Source organism: Ptiloglossa arizonensis, chromosome 3, assembly GCF_051014685.1.
Source record: "Ptiloglossa arizonensis isolate GNS036 chromosome 3, iyPtiAriz1_principal, whole genome shotgun sequence".
Taxonomy (NCBI): Eukaryota; Metazoa; Arthropoda; class Insecta; order Hymenoptera; family Colletidae; genus Ptiloglossa; species Ptiloglossa arizonensis.
The window spans coordinates 4,187,904-4,208,896 of NC_135050.1; the positions used below are offsets into that span (position 1 = coordinate 4,187,904).

At 29.5% G+C, this 20,993-nt stretch overlaps 3 protein-coding genes and 1 long non-coding RNA gene across 12 annotated transcripts in view; 3 read left to right on the forward strand and 1 right to left on the reverse strand.

Moving 5' to 3' along the window:
- The window catches only part of LOC143144892 (putative phosphatidate phosphatase), a 96,353-nt gene extending 93,742 nt beyond the window's left edge, over positions 1-2,611 (forward strand). Inside the window, exon 8 of the mRNA XM_076307774.1 lies at positions 2,573-2,611. Coding sequence (XP_076163889.1) covers positions 2,573-2,596 — 24 coding nt within the window. The 3' untranslated portion in view covers positions 2,597-2,611. The remainder of the gene's footprint in view (positions 1-2,572) is intronic.
- Positions 2,612-3,066: 455 nt separating this feature from the next.
- Magr (Iron-sulfur cluster assembly 1 homolog MagR) lies at positions 3,067-11,424 on the forward strand. Its single transcript, XM_076307776.1, has 4 exons — positions 3,067-3,206; positions 3,293-3,489; positions 4,811-4,864; positions 11,028-11,424. Exons 2-4 carry the CDS (start codon positions 3,406-3,408, stop codon positions 11,280-11,282), a joined length of 393 nt encoding a protein of 130 aa, XP_076163891.1. The 5' UTR covers positions 3,067-3,206; positions 3,293-3,405; the 3' UTR covers positions 11,283-11,424.
- LOC143144895 (uncharacterized) lies at positions 6,707-10,476 on the reverse strand. The gene is made up of 2 exons (XR_012991554.1): positions 9,720-10,476; positions 6,707-7,849 (listed from the first exon to the last, which is right to left on the reverse strand). It is a non-coding gene; the product is annotated as an uncharacterized LOC143144895 (long non-coding RNA).
- A 1,244-nt stretch (positions 11,425-12,668) lies between the features above and the next one.
- LOC143144563 (BRCA1-associated RING domain protein 1) lies at positions 12,669-20,912 on the forward strand. Of its 9 annotated transcripts, none has more exons than XM_076307101.1 (11): positions 12,669-15,189; positions 15,546-15,649; positions 18,103-18,206; positions 18,439-18,627; positions 18,915-19,083; positions 19,183-19,263; positions 19,346-19,542; positions 19,763-20,020; positions 20,133-20,242; positions 20,332-20,450; positions 20,523-20,912. In XM_076307101.1, the coding sequence occupies exons 3-11, from the start codon at positions 18,136-18,138 to the stop codon at positions 20,892-20,894; spliced, it is 1,566 nt and encodes a 521-aa protein (XP_076163216.1). In that variant the 5' UTR covers positions 12,669-15,189; positions 15,546-15,649; positions 18,103-18,135; the 3' UTR covers positions 20,895-20,912. The 9 variants fall into 9 exon arrangements, with proteins under 9 accessions (XP_076163216.1, XP_076163221.1, XP_076163220.1 ...); XM_076307106.1 differs by lacking the exon at positions 15,546-15,649 and having other exon boundaries at positions 12,669-15,008; positions 15,151-15,189; XM_076307105.1 differs by lacking the exon at positions 15,546-15,649 and having other exon boundaries at positions 12,670-15,004; positions 15,064-15,189.
- Positions 20,913-20,993: the final 81 nt, after the last annotated feature.

Sequence of the window (20,993 nt, forward strand, 5' to 3'; positions counted from 1 at the left end):
AATATGCTTGTAAAATATTATAAAGAAATTCAAAATGTAAATAAAATTACAAAAGTTTAAAGTAGGCTATGCGAAGATTGAAAATCAGCTGCCTTTAAACCACATACTATATGTATGAGTAGAATTTCTCTAACCATTCCTTACGATCAATCTTTTATCATACATGTAATCTTACGAATGAAATAATAATAACAAAAATGTTTCTTTTCTCCTCTATGGTCGAGAAACCGATTGTCGGTAACTTAACCATGATTAACTCAGAAGTCGATAACTCGACCGACGATGACTCGAATAGATGATGTTTATGCACCGATAACTCAGGTGGATATCCCGACCACCAACGTTAGGTTTCATAGACCCCACTATTGCTACAAGAACAATAATTGAATAATACAGAAAAATATATGCGACATATACGATTATTTTACTACTGTATTTACTTCTATTTTTTATATAAAAACTGTAAGGGTTTTTGTCTTAATATTAATGTCATATAGGATTGACATTAAACACAAAAATAAATCAAACATATTTTTACATTTTAAAATTGTAGTAAAAAAAAAAATTGTAACAATTGGCAGGGGATTCGATCCACTACCAACAGCTTCGTAGTAGTCACTCGCTCTACCGACTCAAAACTTCAAGTAGATTTAAGTAATTCACTCATTATAGGCGTATCAAATTTTAAATAAAAATATCTCGAAGGCCTACTGTAAAGAAATTTATTAGGATTTTTTAATACTAGGTATGTACTATAACTTGCATCTATTACTGTTTCAAAAGCGATTTCCACTACTGAAAAGTCCCCTTGTAAGACATACAGTAGTATATTTGAGGCACGAGATGAACACTTTGATAATTTTCTTTAATCGTCTATAATTTGTAATCTAAGGTATATAAAACATATGTTCATAACATTTTTTACATATCTTAATGCGTAAGATGACTTTATAATGGGCTGACTGTGTGTAAATTTTCGGTATGAAATCTACTAGAATTTTTAATTAAATGTATTATAAGCATTCGTCTCGCTTGACTATATAAAGTGAACATTCTGTAATTTCAGTTTTTTTTCTTTTTACGTTAAATCTCATAACATCGACATTCTTCTATTCTCAGCAAGAGATCCGCAATGGTATACAACTACTACTTTGTAATTTAAATATATTATTTGCAATCTCAACAAATTTTATACGTGGAAACAATAATAATTAATGTTTCACGCATAAGTATATAAAAAAATAACACTATCCAAAACGAAATTTGTTTCGCTGTATCCACTAGGTACATCTAGCAAAGTTCCTCGTCCCAAACACGAATATGGAAGTAGAATTGCTCTATTACCCTTGGTTTTTGAAAAATGCATTCTTGTAAAAACGATCGATTTTGGGAAAGTTTACACGCATCACGAACTGATATTCTTTCAACCCATTTGAATCGAAAGATTGTTTCTTCTTCAGAAATGTCCACAGAATCCGACACTGTGAAAACTTTTACAACAATTTGAAACCATCAAACATTCAAACTATAATCTCGCTTTTTTTCGAAAAATTCTCCATCTTGTAAGACTAAACAAAATTTCTTAGCATTTATACCTTTTAAGTAATAATCTACTGATTCTCACAATCGGCCGTTTTTACAAAAACCAGTGTTTTTCAAAAATTAAAGGTGATAGAGCAATTATGCTTCCGAATTTCTGTTTGTGACAAGGAAGTTTACTAAGTTCACCTAATGGATATTGGGGATTAGAAAAAAACTTTTATTATTAAATAGTGTAATTTAGGGGTTGCAAACAGTTTTTTGCAAAGCCCATACACCATTGTGAATGGTACACCTGTGCCATGCTTTCTTCATCTACGATAATCTCCATGTCTCCAGGAATTCTATAGCGATTTATCACAACTTTTTCATCTAATGTTGAATTACACTAAATATAAAAACGATACAATTTCGTGGATAATGTTTTCGACCACTCTGATGTATTTTATCAAAATATATTTTTCTTTGACGTGCAAGAAGCTCTCACATGAAAGCATCGAAATCAGAAAAACTATTATCTCCAGCTTTTTGCAATGTTATATTGCAAACGTCATTAATGAGCTTTTAAGTTATTAATTGTATATATGAACTTTTAAGTTAATTATAATATATTCATTGTATTAATTTATGTTATATTAATTTATATAAGCAAATTAATTCATTACGTGTATTATTATAAATTTAATATGCAAATTGTTTGTGTTTAAAATAAAACTATTCAAAATTAAAACACTGAGATTTAAAAACTAATAAATTATTAACATATAATTAATATATTTGTATAAGTAATTGAATATCGAAATTTGTAATAATTGATGAAAGATAAAAAAGAACTAAAATCTGAGTTCATCCTATGGACATCAGAAAACCTGCAGTTTTCGGAAAGAAATTCGCTTTAAATTAATTACAAATCCTAGAAAGTCCAAAATACCTACTTATATATTTACCCGATATGTATACGTGACTAAGAAGCATATAATAAATTATACTCAGACTTAAGTTACGTACTTTTAATAATTTTAATATTTTACAGATTCCATTGGTGTCAATTGTTTAAAGCAGTAAGGAATCTGGAGAACAAAAACAATAGACCCAAAATATAAAATTAATTATTTATAATGTATAGTTATTATTATTACAAAGATACAAACCTAAAGTAATTCAACAAAAATAAAAAATTTGTTATATAAATGTACTATATGTTTTTATTCCAAATTGTATGTTTATTTTTAATTATTATTATGTTTTTCAGAAAGCAAACTAGTGAAAATGGGGACACAGTTTATAAGATATTCGTCATTCCAGAAAAATATATATGTATATATTTATATGAGGACATTTACGCATTTAAATAGATGTTTTAATTTATCCGATACTGGTAGATGGCGCTACAAGCCTACCTTCAACCACAGACTTAAAGAACAGTGCAGAGAACAGCTAGAATACTAAGTAATAAAAAAAAAGGAACAGTTTAAGAACCGTTCAACAACCATTTAACAACCACTAACAAAACAATTTTGACTAAGTATTCTCTGATTTTCAATACATTGATTGATCTTTATAATTTAAAAATAGTAAATTCTTATGTGTTTACTGACTATAAGTTGTATTAAATATTAAAATAGTAAACATTAATTTATTAAATGTCCCGTGATTAAACATAAAATGTTAGTCATTACTATTGTTCAAAAATAATATTGTGCAATACTGTGAAACTAATTAATACATTGAGCACGTTCCTAACTTCTCGTAGCGTACACAGCGCCAGAGTGAATGATATAGCAATATTTATAAGTAAATGAACACCTAAGGAGAATATACTCTTAAGTATATCTGTTAGTTTATGGTGTTATTATTAAAAGCAAAATGGCTTCTTCTGTGGTGGCTGGAGCAACAATTCGAGCTGTCAAAGGCAGAAAAATACTTTCTACAAAAGCAGCGCTTACTTTAGTAAGTAATAATTAATTAATATACATCTAAAAATTGACAATTATTATGTGTGTATGTATGAATATATATATTTATAGTATTCATTAATATTATTACGAAAGTGAATAAAATTTGTGGTCTTCATAAATTAAGGTTAGAATTTTAATTTAACTAATATTACTTCATTAATAAGGTTCAAATAATTAGTCTTGAAAATGATACTTAAAAACGCTAAAAATAACCATATTTTATTTTATTAACAATTCTTCCTGGATATGAAACGTATTTTGTACAACAAAAGATTTTAACAATAGATCAAAAAATTAAAGATTCAAGGATTAGTCAATATCATGGTCAAGATCATGGTCAATTAAAATATTGTTATATTCAACATGTAATACACTACAAATTACAGCAGGTACTTATTATAAATATTTACAATAAATAAATATAACTATAAGAATGACAAAATGCATTAATAATTATTATTTTAATACGTTAATATTTAAATTAAGGTAGTCAATCTTTTCACATACATAATTAGTTAGGTTATGTGAAAAGTTCATTGTATTTTTCAGCAGATGAGAACATTATCAAAATTAGAAGTTTAAATATATGTATGTTATAACGTCTATTTATGTTCTTTCGAAATAGTTTTCTGAGCTGTAATCAGTAAACGATTTGTAGTTTAAGTGGCACATATAAGCTATCATAGTAACTTATAATCCTCAAAAAAATTTTTTCTCAGTTATAATTATACATTTCTAGTTATAATATAAATTTAATAGCTTGATAAGGCACTCATTGTTGCTAACATTAAGCAATGGCCGTAATCCACCCACATAAGATTGTTGAAAAATTTTTGAAGTTGATCCCCCTTCTGTTTGTTGACATCCAGTGTCATTGTGCACTAATCTTCAAATTTATGGTAAAACTCATAACCTACAATACAACTACAATCCACAGATATTCAAAACTAAGTATTGTTCTGTTGACTTTTAGGTCTTATAAGAAGGCTCATATTCATAAGTGTTAGATTAATTTATTATAAATTGCATAATAAAGCTATAATAGTATTATTAGATATCATTTTTAAGAAAAAATGTATTTACTCTTTACCATTTGCAAAAAAGATCTTGTAATGAACTTGTAGTTTTAAAGATTTGTAAATCACTTTCTAAATGAAAATCAATTTTTTTAAACAGAAGTTACACAGTATACAAAATAATACAATCTTTGTACTGAAAATATTGTAGTAAACTTGCTTCTGTTCTTTTTCTTACCTTTGATATTTGTAATGCATATATTTATATCTCGCATTTTGTAATTGTTTTTATTGTAGACACCAACTGCAGTGAAAAAGATTAAGGAATTATTACAAGACAAAACTGAATATGTAAGTAAATATAATGTATAACTAAAACAAATATTCTATGTTTATAGAATATGTCCACTATGAAAATTGCACATGTAGTACACATTTTAAGGAGGCATATACACCTGGAGGAGTGAATATTTATAATTTTTTTATGATTAAACAACTAAATTTATGAAATCAGAATTTTTGTCACTTAGAGATACTTCGTTTAGGAGTAATTTGATGACATATTTATTAAGAAATATTTATAAATAATTATGTAGCCATCAGTGGCATGACATGTTTTTGATATAATGGTTTATGGTGTATAATCAAAATATTTTGGGTTCTCTCATATGACACAGTTTATCTAAACTACTTGAATATGTTTCAATTATTTTGAGTAGCTGCAAAATTTGATCACTTCAATACTTTGGGGACCATTGGTAAAAAACTACCTTATAGAAATAAAATCCTCCTGAGTATCTATATGCGCTCCCTTAATAGGATACAAAAATAATTTATTGTAGTTAGTAAAATAACGAAAGTTATTGTACTTGGATTAAGCAAATAATTTACTTATAAATTATAAACAAATATACTATATAACATTTTAAATATAAAATTTGCACATGCTGTCACTATTTATTTTTCACACTACATTTTTTTAGAAACTACTACATAATTTTTATATTTTTAATAATACTTTTATAAAAGTATGTATTACTAATAGATTAACGAGACTTTTACGAAGATAATGAATAATTAGAATCATTTTTGAAAATCTTTTATGATAATTATGTATAATCGAAAATTGTCCGAATAAGATCGTTTTTGAAGTACTTTCATGGGAGAAATTAAAATAAAAAGTATAGAAATCTAAATTTCCATTAATGATTGTTCATTCCGCGCGCGTGTCTTAGCGGGGGAGGGGCTATTGCTCTATCTCGCTCATTTTCGGAATATTTCGGCTTTACTCGAAATAAGAAAAGTCGATGCGTATAAAAAAAAATAGTACCTTCTCTGAATATACATATGTAGGTACAGGCAGGGTCACTGCGGTAGTATCAACTATTTCTGCAAATATTTCGAAAACTAAGGCCGAACGGCAATTATTGTTCAGATAAAAGTTGTTCAGAATCTCGTCCTCTATAACCTACTCAAAAATCATCGGAATTGGTAGACGCATTCTGTAATTTTTATAATTTTTATTTTTATGTTAAAATAATAGCAAAAGCACATTACTTTTTCAAACTCCTCTTATCTATATTTCTTTTTAATGTTAAAATATAATCTTTCTAAAAAAAATTGGAAAAAATGAGCTCATTTATGGCAAAATTACTAAACTGCAAAATTACTCATTTCTGTGATATATATTACATTGAAAATATATTTTTTGAGAAATATGCCGAGATTTTAATTTTGATTTTGCAATATGTATGTATCTTCCCTATCTAAGATATCTTCATCCCTTTTCCAGCCGTATATAGACATATTAAGGAAAACTGATAATTCAAAATTAATGACGACCGCATAAATCTACGGATGTGCAGAGGCAAATCCATAAAAGAGAAGACGTAGGGGGATTTCGTGATTTAGTATTAGATTGTCTAATGAGTCCGCGACACGCATTTCGAGAAATGTTATTTGAATATGTTGTTTATACTAGTTGCAATGAATAAACATATTTAGGATCAGCCGATCCAAAAGTGTAGAATCCGTCTGTAGCGGTTTTTACATATAATTTCTTAGCACCCTGTACGTAGCTGGATAAATTTTCATCAGACTTAATTCCATCTGATTTTTACTTATTTTATATATTATACATTTTTTTTTTTTTAACGAAAAGTCAGTAAAAAGGTATCCAAAAAAGTAAACATACACGTATCTAAATTATTTAATTAAAAAAACAATAATTTTAAACCAAAAGAGTATTTAAGTTATTCAGAAGATGACAGAAAATCGTAGCACTTGTACTATTGATTACGTAATTTCTATATAAAATTGGCAGTATTTAATATTCTTATAAAGAAACACAAAAGAACTTACTACACGACCTAATATAGAATCCTTTTTACAGAATATAATGTTTTGTAATTGTTTCTTTACATCGAAACTGGTTTTTCTCTGCTTGTTCTAAATACTTTTTTTCTCTACGGTTTTTTATTATAAACATTCTAGCGGTACCTCATGTATTCGCTGACAGACCATCTGCTATGCAGAGATCATAAGTTGTCAAGTTCCTACCAACTGAACGATAGAGGAGGAAGGAAACTATGCCCTTGCTCCACCCAATCTCCACATTTAGATATTAAACGATCACATTGCATAGGAGTAAAATCTTCATATTCGGAGGAAATATACAAAATCGTGGATACGGTTTAAGAAAATAAGAAAATTTTACTTATTGCAATTCTTGTTTTTGATAATAATTATTATGTAGAATTTATCGAGATTATATTACAAAAAGTACGTGAATTTTTTGTTCCGTTGATAGTTGCAATAATATTCTGGGCCTATGTCTACGCCAATGCGTTCTAGTCGTCGCTCGTTATCGTTTCATCTCATTCTGTTTCGATATCTTTCCTTCACGACAAACTTCACGCGATAGACTCGTATATGCGCCAATAACGAAAATGCGTGTAATTCGATGTGGGACATCTAATTTGATTCGTTGGCAACTTAGAATCTTTGCATAGTAAATACTTGATTCCTCTTTTTTCGCAAACACTGCTAACAATTTCATATATTTAAACGTCCCGTACACGATCGAAGTTTACAGGGGGTTTACGAGCAGGATTGTCTCTCTCGTAAAAACGACCAGCGAGAAAGACTATCGACCAAACCCACGGGTAAACCAATCGTAAACCTCTGTGTGTATTGACTCTTTTAAAGATTTGTAATAGGCGGAATCGCGATCTCGGGAATAACATCGCCTTCTCCATGCTGAGCGGGACTAAACTTCTCCCGTCGGATTTGACCAATTCTGGGTTGCTCGGTTATCCTCCTACCATAAGTGTATACCTAAAGCAGGAGAAGAGTCCTGTACTAGATCATTTGACATTCTAATATTCGCAATTTTATTAACGAATATTTCATATACACACACACATAAAATGTTGCATTTTAACGAATGACTTTATATATACTTTGAGATACGAGTTGAATTGAAAAATATGGAACACAACCAGTTTAACGAGAAAACGAAAGTATCAGTAGAACGATAGAAAATCTTTATGAAGATATATTGAAATCTTTATGGATATTTGAAAGTTAATTACGTTTGTTTAGTTTCTCTCTTTTGAATAAAAGCTGTATTTCTAAATCATAACAAACCGAACTTTTCTCTCTTTCATAAACATGACTACTATACTGTTATACATAAACATAGACAATAAATGTTGACAACATAATATATTCATATACACATTAACTTGTATCCCGAGGTGTATTAAATTATACATTAAAATACAATACTTTGTACACGTTCAGATTAGAATATCGAATGGATCTAAATTTGTATTCAAAAATATTGGCTGGTCAGGGTTATTCTGTCGTTTCCGCGTTTCTTTCTCGCTCTTCGGTTACTGACCGATAAACATGACACCTCTGATTTAAAGATGAATGAAACACTAGCCCAGCTTTACCAGTCAATAGAGAATGACTGTTCAGTCGACACGAATACTTCAACGAAGACAGAGAATAGAATACACCGAAACTGAGCGAGACACAGCAATAGACACTGAATCTCGGCTTACCTATTTTTGGTGGTTGACGAGCAACAATATAAGCAGGCGGGTCGAATTTCATACTCTTATCAAATAAAGTCCCTCGAATATATTTGAGTGAATAGTCACTCGAGTCGAGTGAGAATGAGAAACAAGTGTAAGAGTGATAGAAAGACAAATAAGTTTCATTGGCAGTGAAAAAGCTTACGAAGGTGTGGAGGAAGTAAGATATATCATCGAGCACCAGTAAGGAAGTGACCCTGACTGGGCAGTATATGTGAATCTTAGTATAGTTCGGGAACACCTCTGCTTCGAGTACAAACTCATAACACTGATATGGCCGAAACCGGCGGGAAAACTTCCATCCCGCCCAGGCACGATGGAAAAGGTGACATCACTTCGAATGCCTCGGAGTTTAAGGAAGGATCTGATAAAATCGTAGTCAAATAGACTGGTTAAGGACTTTCAAAGGTAAACCTTCTTTGCCTCTACCACATTTCTTTATTTCTCCATTCAATCCTAAATCGTTTCATCCATCTTTTTCCGTAAGGGGGGACACCACTCTGAGACGTTCAAGAATGGGTAAATTTTACGAATTTTTTTTCTAAGTAATTACTAAATGAAAGATGTAGTCTTTCTCAGAGAATACAAATATACCTTTCAGCTTCATTTTACAATTTTACGAAAGTAAAAATCGTATAAAATGGCGAAGTTATTCGCTATTCTCAGAACCCCTTCTGGTGAAACATTGCTTGTTGGCCGTCACAGTTGACAAGAACTGGGAGATTTGAAATAAAAAAATGTTGATTCATAAACTAGAAACTATTATCTAAAATGTAGCGTACAATTTTTCGAAAATTTTAATGATTGTAAAAATGGTCGAAGTTAGAAGAAAAAACAACTTTAAACGTTTATAAAAAATTAAATAATTAACATATTAAAAAAATCGTACGCTACATTGTAGAATATTCTATATCTCTATATAATACTTGAATTAAATCGGATGTGTAGTTCTGGAGATTTCGTGTCGGCCAGGTTGAAAAATATAGTTTTGAGAAAAACGTAAAACAAGTTTATTTATCGCTGCAACTTCGCTAAATGTTTGATTTTCGAAATATCTTTTTGACATAACATTCTACAGACTTAGAGAAGGAAGAGTTGTCTACCGCATTCCTTTATTTCTTCATCCTCCATTCAATCCTAAATCGTTCCATCCATCTTTTTCCTTAAGAGAGAGAGCACGTCCCAATAGACCCCCTGGTAAGAGAAAGAAGAGTTAGAAAGAGCTTTTCGTCCGTGGAAAAATGTCCTTGACCAAACAGTCTATTTGGCTACAACTTTAGGAAAACCCAAAGACCCAGGGACTTAGGTAAGTCTTAACGATAAATCTTCTAGCAAATCCCATCCGAAACGAAACATTCGATGGTTGACCGAGGAATTCACAGAATGTTCTATAACAGGTGTTCAAAACTTTAAGGAATGCTTCGTGTTAAAATAATTTAAATATTGAAAATGTCGAAATTGTATTTGACACTTTGTGTCCGACTTATTAATTATTGAAAATACGCGTAAAACGTATCATAAGTGATTGACTTGTACTGTCCTTGGTTAAAAATGATAATGCATAATTCAGTGAAGTATATAAAGTATAGACGTTTGATAAACTACAATTAGTAATGTGAGAAGCGGTAGATAAAATAACACTAATAGAATGAGAAAATTTCTGTAAAAATAGAGAGATAATTGAAAGAAAACACTGGGATACAAATAATTTGTTAGAAATTGCCATAGATAACTTGAAACTAGATATAGAAAGTACTAATTCGGAACAAGATCAAGATGACAGCAACTCTTTAAAAGGTTTGTAGGGCAAGAAAATATGAAAATATTTATATTTAAATACTTATCTTTGACAATTGTTATTACGCAGAATTTATCAGGAGCATATTGGGAAATGTACCAAGAATTTTTCGAGATGACTACTTACGCCACTGTCGGTCGTCGTCCGTACCTTAAAACAGCTGGCGTTTGCGCGCCAGTAGTAATGCAAGTTCATCGTTTCTGACACATTGTATGTGTATTTTGAACAATTCGTAACTCAAACACAAAGTCTTAAATGCAAGTTCGTCGTTCTTAATTTTCGTTTTATTTTGATCATCACCTCTTACAATTTTGGGCATCTGCTATCGAATCCTATACGTACAGTGAGTCACAGCCAAAATCGTATATCACATAAAAAAATGTTTCATGTAAAATCTATACTTATTGCATAGTAATATCAAAAGGAATGAACCTTTCTAAGTACGACAAAAATAAAGTTATTACAATATAATCTAGAAAACAGACTTCTTATATGTGGTGGATAATCGGGAACTTGCAAGAAAGGAGGGATTAGATAGAGATGGTTCTCTGGTGGCAAGTATGGGATGTGTTATTATACATTAGGGACTAAATTTTATATTGTATATTTTCAGATTGGTCTACGAGTCGGTGTGAAACAACGAGGTTGCAATGGTTTAAGTTATACTTTAGATTATACTAAAGAAAAATCGAAGCTCGATGAAGAAGTTATCCAAGACGGTGTTCGCATAATGATCGATAAAAAGGCACAGTTGTCTCTTTTAGGCACTGAAATGGATTACATAGAATCCAAATTGAGTTCAGAATTTATTTTTAATAATCCAAACATTAAAGGAACTTGTGGATGCGGAGAAAGCTTCTCCGTTTAAATAATCTGGGTAATAATAAAAATTGTAGTCAATATAAATAACTTTGTTATGATGAATATGAATTGAATTTAATTTAATTCAAGGATCATGTTTCTCTTATCATAGTACTCGAATAAAAATCTATTAATGTTGAAAAATTTCATTTGAAAGTAATGATAATTAATTGAAATATATAATGTAATTGATTTTTTAAATATGTATCATAATATGTATTTAATTTCATATATTGTACGTAAAGTTTAACATAATTAATCATTGATGTATGATGTAATACTTAGCAGGACATTAATTTATTTAATGTATATAAACATATATGTTTACTTTTCATATAAAGTAAATTATTCTCTTTAATCTTTGTGTATACTTATGATTCTGATAGATCTGCTAATGAGTGCAGACCTTATATCCAGTTTTGATTTACCTATCTATTATCCATACCCTACAATTAATGGTTTTGTCTTCCATTAAAAGTTTATGTCTCCTCTGTCCAACCACACACAGGATATAGTTTTATTTCGGTTACAATTTCACTGTTAATGTTGATATTCCTGGTTTTCAGTATACAATAATTTGAACCACTCTTTAAAAATTAAAATGAAATGCTTATTTACTAATTCTGTGAAGAAAACTTGAGTCTTATCGTATTGAAAGTAAAATATCTTATGCCAAATTTTAAAAGAGATAAGCGGGTGGTCAAAATTTTCCCGATGAAAAATATCGTAAACAAAAAAGTAGGGTAATTACGACTTGCTGCTGGGATATTCCAACTATCTAGTATATTGTCAATTACCAACTAATATTTTATCGAAAAACACAATTTCCAACACGTATTTTGGTTGAAATGATATCATAATGATCTAAGGTGTTTAGTATTTACAATTAACTTGGCAAATAAAAGTAAAGATATACAATATTAATAAAAAGTTCTTTTATTACTAATCATTAAAAAATGATAATTTACATTAGTAAATTAGATTACAGTTCATGGCAAAAGTATAACACACACTGTATATTTTACAATATTTGTTTAAAAATACAAAAATATGTCATTTTCTATTTGTATATTTTAATTGTATGTAAATGTATACCGTGGAAAATCAACTCGATAAAATAATAGCGTAATGGTGAATAATCATTTGTAATATTTAAACGCTATATTTTGACATTAAAAAAGTATGTAGATCGGGAAAGCTTGTCAGAATAATATGCTTTTGTTAATTTTTAACAAAAAACAATTTATGGAAATTGTAGAATCTATGAGGCAATCCAATTCGTGCTTAGTTTCTGAGATATTTGTTAAAACCTACCGCTACTAACACACTGATCTAACATATGTATAATACATGTATTCCGTGTACAGTGATGTGAGAACGTTTCATTGTTGCTCGTTTACTGTTTCTGAGTTCCAACAACCATACTATGTAAATAACGGGTAAAAGTTTAATTAAATTTAATCCATTCCAATAATGTTTGAATTGCAGATTTTATGGCCGGCCGGAATGTTACCGCTGCTTGATCCAAATTTAATCTAATCTACTAATTAAGTAAGATTAACGACGTTAACAATTAAGTTGAGTATAAATCCAATCGCGCAATCAGATTTCATAGCGAATAGCCAAAATGCAGAATTTGTTTTAAATCATAATTCTGCGAAAGAAAATCGTAGCCTCATTATACAAGTCATCAATAAAGATTAGACTCTACAGTTTAATCTTCGCATCATACAACGTCATACTTTCTACTAACGTTTAGTAGAGTTTCATTTTCCTTTGCGAGTCATCCCCGAATCTCTTTTTCCCTATCTTCCATACTTCCCTTGTCAGTACCATCGCTTTTCCCATCATTTCTCTCGCATGTCCATCTTTACCATTCCTCATCAACGTGTACCTTCTTCACCTCTCATCCTGTAAATCTTATAAGCTTCGATTTATTCACATTCAACTGCACACTCTTCTCCTCTAATTGTAAGTATTTTTTTAACATCCATGCCATCTTCTTCATATTCGTTTCATACTTCGTAATCATAACTATACGACCGTAATGATGCATATGCCATTTTATATATCTTTTCTCCCCCCTCTCTTTCTCCCTGACTCTCATTAATAAAAAACAAAACAAACTATAATATAGACTGTAATGTTTAATGTTCCGTTAATCAAAGTTGAACAAGAATTTGTTGAATTTCGTGCATGATCTCAAAGTTGAGAAATTTTAAGTATAATATGATATGGTTTGTAAGTGATACGAAAGCATCGTCGAAAAGATCGCTCAATAGGATTTGAGAGTAAAGGCTTCAAAATATTTTCTTTACATCAATATATGGTTATTTTTCACAACAATTAAAAACTTCGAAGTTCGTTATTTTTTAGAAAATTGTAAAGCGATCACTTCCATTATTAATTCTAAACATGTACCGGGCAGAAACGTTATGACTTAACGTGAATTAAGCACCACTAGAATTTGAACTAAATACCATTCTTAAATTTTAACTTTAATATGATCTTTATGTTATGTACTGCTTGTTATAAAAAAATCTGAAGTTTCATTATCAAAATATAAACAGTTAAAATTTACTGATGTGATTCTCGGTAATCGCTATTTACAGTCTTCTCTTTTGTTATGTCACTGACTCCGTATCGATGGGAGGAAAGTGCGAATCAGTAAGAGTGACTGTGAAACAGTCAGGGCGAGTGAGAAACGGTGAAAACGAATCAGATATAGTTAAAACTTTAGAGGGAACGAGTCAGATATAGTTAATAGTTTAGAGAAAACAAGCCAGATATAGTTAATACTTTAGAAAAAATAAAGATATTAGATGTACCGAATACTATAATTAATATTTAATCATCACGTAGATGTTTCATGTACTTATGTACGACAATCAGGGTCGAATTGAAGTTTTTAAAGGTCTTAAATACTTAAAAGATTTTGAAACCTGCGTTTCATATCATTCTCATTGCAAGGATCGCACCAGTACGATTAAATTTAATCGTAAATAACAAATTAAATACGATTAGTTTTATAATGATAAAACAAAGAATGTAAAACTTCTACTTTTCTGCTTCTGTAACATTAATAACCTAGGACCCTTGTGTCATTAAGGCTAACTTGAGTTAGCAGTTCCAGAAAGTGGGGAAGATATCTTTATAACACAATGAAACAAATTATGTACTTCATATCCCAGTCAGCTGATCGTGTGTATAACTTTCACACCTGCAAAAACCTTACTTGCTTATATCTCAATAACAAAGACACCAATTGAAAAGTGGAGAAGAACTCAATTTATATTGATACAAGAAGGTACACGAAGGTACGTATACAGTGTAAATAGGATGACCTGTAGTGATTATAATAAGATTCAAATACAGAGTGATTCTCTCGCTACTCAAAGGCAGTGTTACCGCCTAAATACTCCAACGATAATCCCTGTCTAATCGACCGTTGAAAAGAGGTGAGCTGAAGTTCAGTTTCTGTTGCTCTATCTTGTTCACTCGCGATGTATCCTATTTCATGTCCTCGTTGAAGAATTGTGTCGATTAGACAGTTATTTCGTGGCGCTTGGTAAAGTCAGGTCAGTTATTCCTCAATCTTTGGGACGAAGATAGCATGCTTGCCGATTTGCGGTCTCCGTTTTTGAAGCAACCAATCAGACGAACCGATCGTCCGGTAACCAAAGAGCGAGAAGGAAGCCCGGAGACGACAGAAACAGAAGCAGCAGTAGAGTGGGTATGCCCCACAATAACCCTGATCGGCCAATATTTTTGAATCCGACTTTAAATAGATACGGTAGAAGTCGGACGTTGCGCGAAACCGACCTTTGCACTAGAAAGTGCACTTCGCCGAGTAACATGTTTTCGAGTTGTTGCAGAAATTCCGACTCCTCGACGGAAGGGCACACTGACACAGGGTGAGTAATAGCAAATTGGAGGCTGGACATCCAACAATAGATCCCATAATATTGTTCAGTCCTTACATCGTTTCAATTTTCTATTACACAAACTGGATACACTTATTTCATGTTTTTTTTTCATTTATTAAATTCATCGTTTCCACGTATAAATGTTCCATATTTCTAAATTAAAAAATTGAATCATTCGATCGGATTTAGATAATTTACAGCGATAAGATGGCAAAGTACAGTTTTCTAACGACTACGTGCAATTTTATGGACGATTTAAGCATTACATCTTTAAACTCATTACTTGCGTTTACGAGCAACTTAAACTTTAATAAATTTTCGACAAATTGAATATTTGTTGACAGCAACCAACTTTTAATGGCAACTCTTTAGCAGTTGGAATTTTATACGTTTTTCTGGAACGATATAACGCATTGTCCATGAAAATCAGAGTATTAAAAGATGTTGTGTGAGTATTTGTTCAATAGGATTCTTTTTTTAAAGTTGATTTTGTTAGTTGATTAATGGTCTTTTGTAGTGACATTTTCCATAGGTTTGGGTGTCCGGAATAGTTTGGTAACTAGTAATTTGTGCTACTTGAGTATTATTATGCCTTCATTAGTTTGTGAAACTGTAATTGATAGTAAATGCAATATGTAAAATAGATGATAAAATATAGAAGGAATTAGTAATAATGTAACAAAAACGTAAATGAGAATTTTTAGGAGTATCATTTTTAATTAGTTCCTAAACAGCATAAAGACATCTTATATATGTAATATAAATCGAAAGAACCTCCACTTCGATCACCGGTATTTTTTTAAACGATACTTTATACTTATTTTTCTGCTTTGGGAGCATAAAAAATAAATTTAACAATCATGATAACCACACTGTTCCTAGTATTTCTTCTCGAGGTATTTACATCGAAAAATATTTAAACTTTTAACATTCGTAATCATATGTAAATATTGGCTATTACTGAAACTAATAACCGAAGATATTTAGTTTTACGCTCCGTTTGCAATTCTTAAAACTACAAGTACTCAAAATGGTGGCCGTTGACTTCAATGCATACTTGAAATCTTTTAATTAATTCTTTGTGCACATTATCCAATTTCTGCGATGTTACTATCGAACACGCAGTTGCAATTCTTTTCTTCGTAATGCCCGATATTGTGGATTTTTTATGGTAAACGATATTTTTTATTTTACATTACGAATAAAAATCTCCGCCAATTCAATGGCTACTAAACATTCTATTTCATTGTGATTATGCACATGTGTCCCTATAATTTAATACATGGTATTTTATCTGCATTATATTTAATGCATGGTTTTTATTATTAACCTTCCTAAACCATTGTGAATTTTCTACAGACCAATAATGCAGGTTATGCAACTTTATTGGTCCGTAATTTGTGAAGAATGTTTCGTCTGTGATTAAGACTTCCAAAAAAAACCTCTATTGTTGTTTTAAGTATACGGAAAATATTACTTGACTAATACCAATTTTTTGTTTTAATTGTCGACAATTCAGAAATTCATTTCTTCACTTCTGAAGGACTAAGTGATCATTTGTTAATTTATCGATTTTAAGAACAGTCAGTATTTTACGTATGATACGAATATGTAATTCGATATGTCGCGTAAACAACGACAAGAAAAGTTCAATATCTTTCGATGAAAATATTTCAAGAATAAAGGCTAAAAACAATACAGTTATTATGGTTAAGGATAAGAAAAAACTATAATGTATAGTTTAAAAAAATTTCGATGGAAATCTCGTAAAAAAAATTAAGACTGAGAAAGATTTACATCTAAGATTACATGTAGATCTAAAAACATTGCAATTTCATCCTAGAAAGTTTTTTTATGCAGCAAAAAATAATGCAGATATTTAGCTAATCGCATTTAGCTGAGACATCCTGTATACCAATTTAAAAAATTGCCAATTATGATTTTTTTCCTTTTTTTACCATAAATTCAAAACAATTAAATTATTACATATTTAACTATTTACATGTGAATATCAATCAATTTCTTTCTGTTTTAACATTGATTTAATTTAGAAAAAAATTGTTCTAGTTTTAGTAAACTTTCAGGATTGCATATTCCAAACTATATTCATTTATCCTATATATATTTTAAAAATAAATAGATTTTTCCGAAAGAAAGTATATTAATGTATTATGCATGTGCAGGATATTCTTGAACAAATGGGAAATATTTTACTTAATGATTTTACTTAAAGTCAATGAAAAAAGTTTATATAAACATATGTCCTATTTTATTTTATTTACGAGATAAAGCGAGTTTTGTATTGTAAATGATAATACTCCAGGAGGCAAAGCTGATATGTAGTACTTATTCTGTTCCACTGCTTCATCTACGAATTACATAGTTTTGTCTAGAAAAATTACATTTTTAATGTATAACACAAATGAATCATTCATAAATGCGACAAATATTGAATTACTTTCCAAAACTTCAACATTTACAACAATTTTTTAATAGAAATTCTGTTATCGGTTTTTTATTCTTTTGTCAAATATTTTCGTGTTCCGTTCCATTATGTATCAAACGTGTGACTAGTTTTAACCTGAGAGTGCGGACGAATAAGGTTCTTTCTCAGTCACGTGGTATTATTTACACAGTGTTTTGTGAGTTGAACGAATTATAGAACATCTACTTTCGCAAGTTTAATTAGTTATTATAATTTTAATTTCTTCTTTTATATAAAAAATAAAGAACGGAAAAATAAACGTAAATTTTATTATCACTCGAGAAATGTGTACCCATACTTATGTTTAACGAATTTTGAAAATTAAGTTCATATATGTTGATAATGACAAATTCTTTTAACTTGGTTTTCAAAAGATATTTGTAAGTGAAATAATAGTGAAACAAAACATTTTTCAGATATAGGATATTGTAATACAATAATATTTGAAAATGGATACTTCGTGGGAAAATACTCGAAAAGCTATCAAAAATTTCGCAAATGTGCTAGTATGCAATAAGTGGTAATATTTCATGAAAAATATAAAAGTTTATATTATATATTTTTAATGTCTTTAATTTACGTACTCTATTTATTGAAATATAATTCATAATAGTTTCTTTTGTTTGTCGTTTCTGATATTAGTAAAATTTTTATTAATATTGTAATTGAATAGAGTATTATTTGTTTAAATTATATTTTTTTATATGGATATTTATTTGTACAAGGATAGTGTATCTCTTTCTTTATTGTAGTGGATGTGAACCAATAAATGCAACAAGATATACCAATTGTGGGCACTTCTTTTGTAAGAAATGTATTGGAAATGATTCAGTATGTATAAAATGTAACATGCCTGTACAACCGATAGAAATACAGAATGATCACATGATTCAGAATCTTACATCTTATTGCAATAGTATTGCAGAAATAATAAAAGAACAGTATGTAAAATGAAAAGAATACATTAAACACCTTATACTTCTTAGTATTTGAATAAGTTCTGTTTAATTACAAACTATTTATTACATATTTTAACAATTTTGAGTACATAAATAAATACATAGAATATAACAGATTTCCTCATAGTTTATTTATGATAAAATAATAGTTTAAGTTTAAATTTTATAATTGACATATTAAAGAAAAAATGTTATCTCATAATAGTTATTAAGTTAAGAATGTGTTATAAGCTTTTATATTTGATGCAAGATCGATACAAATTTTCCAGGGATCTATGGAGTAAAACTACAAATGTTCTTAGTACCTCACAAATTCCTTTGGTAACATTACAATCAAAATCTCAGGTTATTAATAAAAAATTAAATATTATACCAAAGAAAAACATAAATAAACTAAATGTCAGGGGAGAAAGTATATTACATGTTGCATGTTTAAAGGTATATTTTTTACATATATACATTTTATACGTAATTAAAACACGTAAAAGGTCCATAAACTTTAATAAAATTTAATTACATGAGAAAATAATTTTTTAGAACGACGAAGATTATGTAAAAAACTTGTTAGTTGCTGGTGCAAATCCAAATACAAAAGATAATGCTGGATGGACTCCTTTAGTAAGTTCTCTATTTAAATCTGAAATATAATTGCTTTCAACTACAATATATGTTGCTTCTGTCATGCATTTTTTCTTTATAGCAAGAAGTTGTAAATTATGGATATACAAATATATGTCAGTTGCTTTTAGAATGTGGTGCATCACCTAATATTCCAGGTGAAGAAAATAGAACAGCACTACATGAAGCTGCCATACACAATAGATTAGAAGAAGCAAAGTTGCTCTTACAGTATTCTGCTAATAGGGATGCATATGATAATTACGGAAAAAAACCTATGTATGTGCAATTTGAATGTAGTTTTATTAGAGAGCAATTAATATGTAAATAATTGCCAGTAGCTTATAATGTTACAATATTGAGTATTAGTTTTGCATGTGAAAATTATAGTTAATAAATAAGTAAAATAATTAATGATTTGTTAAACATAATAGTCGTGTTTAGATTGTTGATCACGATACAGTACTATTAGATTGTACCCTATATTTCTGTACTATAGTGACTACTGTAAATCGTTCAAAGAAGTATGGAACCTTTTGATAGCAGGATACAAATGTAATGACAAGTCTGAGAAAATTGTGAATTGTACTTTGAGTAGTACTTTAAATAGTACTTTAAATAGTACTTTAAACCAATCTTTTTGGGATACACAATCATGTAAATTTGTTATATATGCACCAAATTTAAAGGAAGATAATAACAAATGTCTATATCAGATGGCTTCTAAACATAAAATTAAAATTTCACCTATAATTTGGTATGTTATTGGTCGTAGTACACTATTACAATCTAGTAATAATTTACGATGTAGTATATATGATTTATAGTATATATTACAAGTTTAATATGATTATAGAATCATATTTTAGGGCATCTGTTACTCATGTCATAGTGGAAGCAAATGATCAAAATATTATACCATTATCGTACGATATAATGGTAGCACTTCTTCGTGGAAAATGGATACTCAATAGTGAATGTAAGGTTATTCAAAAAATAATTTACACAAGTTAGTACATATCACATTTATAAAAAATTTAATTCTGACACATTTTTTTGATATATAAGGGATTCATTTAGTTATGGATGTAGATGATATATTAGCAGTGGATTTAGAATTGTTTGAAATTAGTGGTGCACCAATTGAAGGCATTCCAAAAAAAGCTAGAGAAAATGCAGAGAAGCAGGTAAAGATAATCGTAAAATTAACATGTAAGTAATTTGAACAATGTGTTAAATAATAACAATTGTGGTTTCAGAATCCAGGTCTGTTTAACCAATGTTATTTTTATTTTGCTTTGCATCCAAAGAAAACTTACACTATATGTAACATACAATTGACAAAAGATACTTTAAAAAAACTTGTTTGCCAAGGTAATGGGTCTATTCTGTCAAGAGAACCACGTCCAAACGATATAAAAGACACAGAACCAATTATCCCTTTTCACATTGCCAATGAACCTTCTAATCCTTTATATAAGTGCACTTATTATATTATATATGTACCAGGAAATGACGAACCACGTATAAAATACAATATGCAACGTATAAAAACATTGCCACTTATGTGGCTAATTGAATGTATAGAAAAATTTACATTGATCGATCCATCGTATTTAGGTTTAATGTAAATTCTTGCAAATTGCTTACTCTATTGTCTCCTGTGAAAGTTATGAATTAATATTTTTATTACTGCGACTACTCCGTGTAAAATAATATTGTTGACAAAC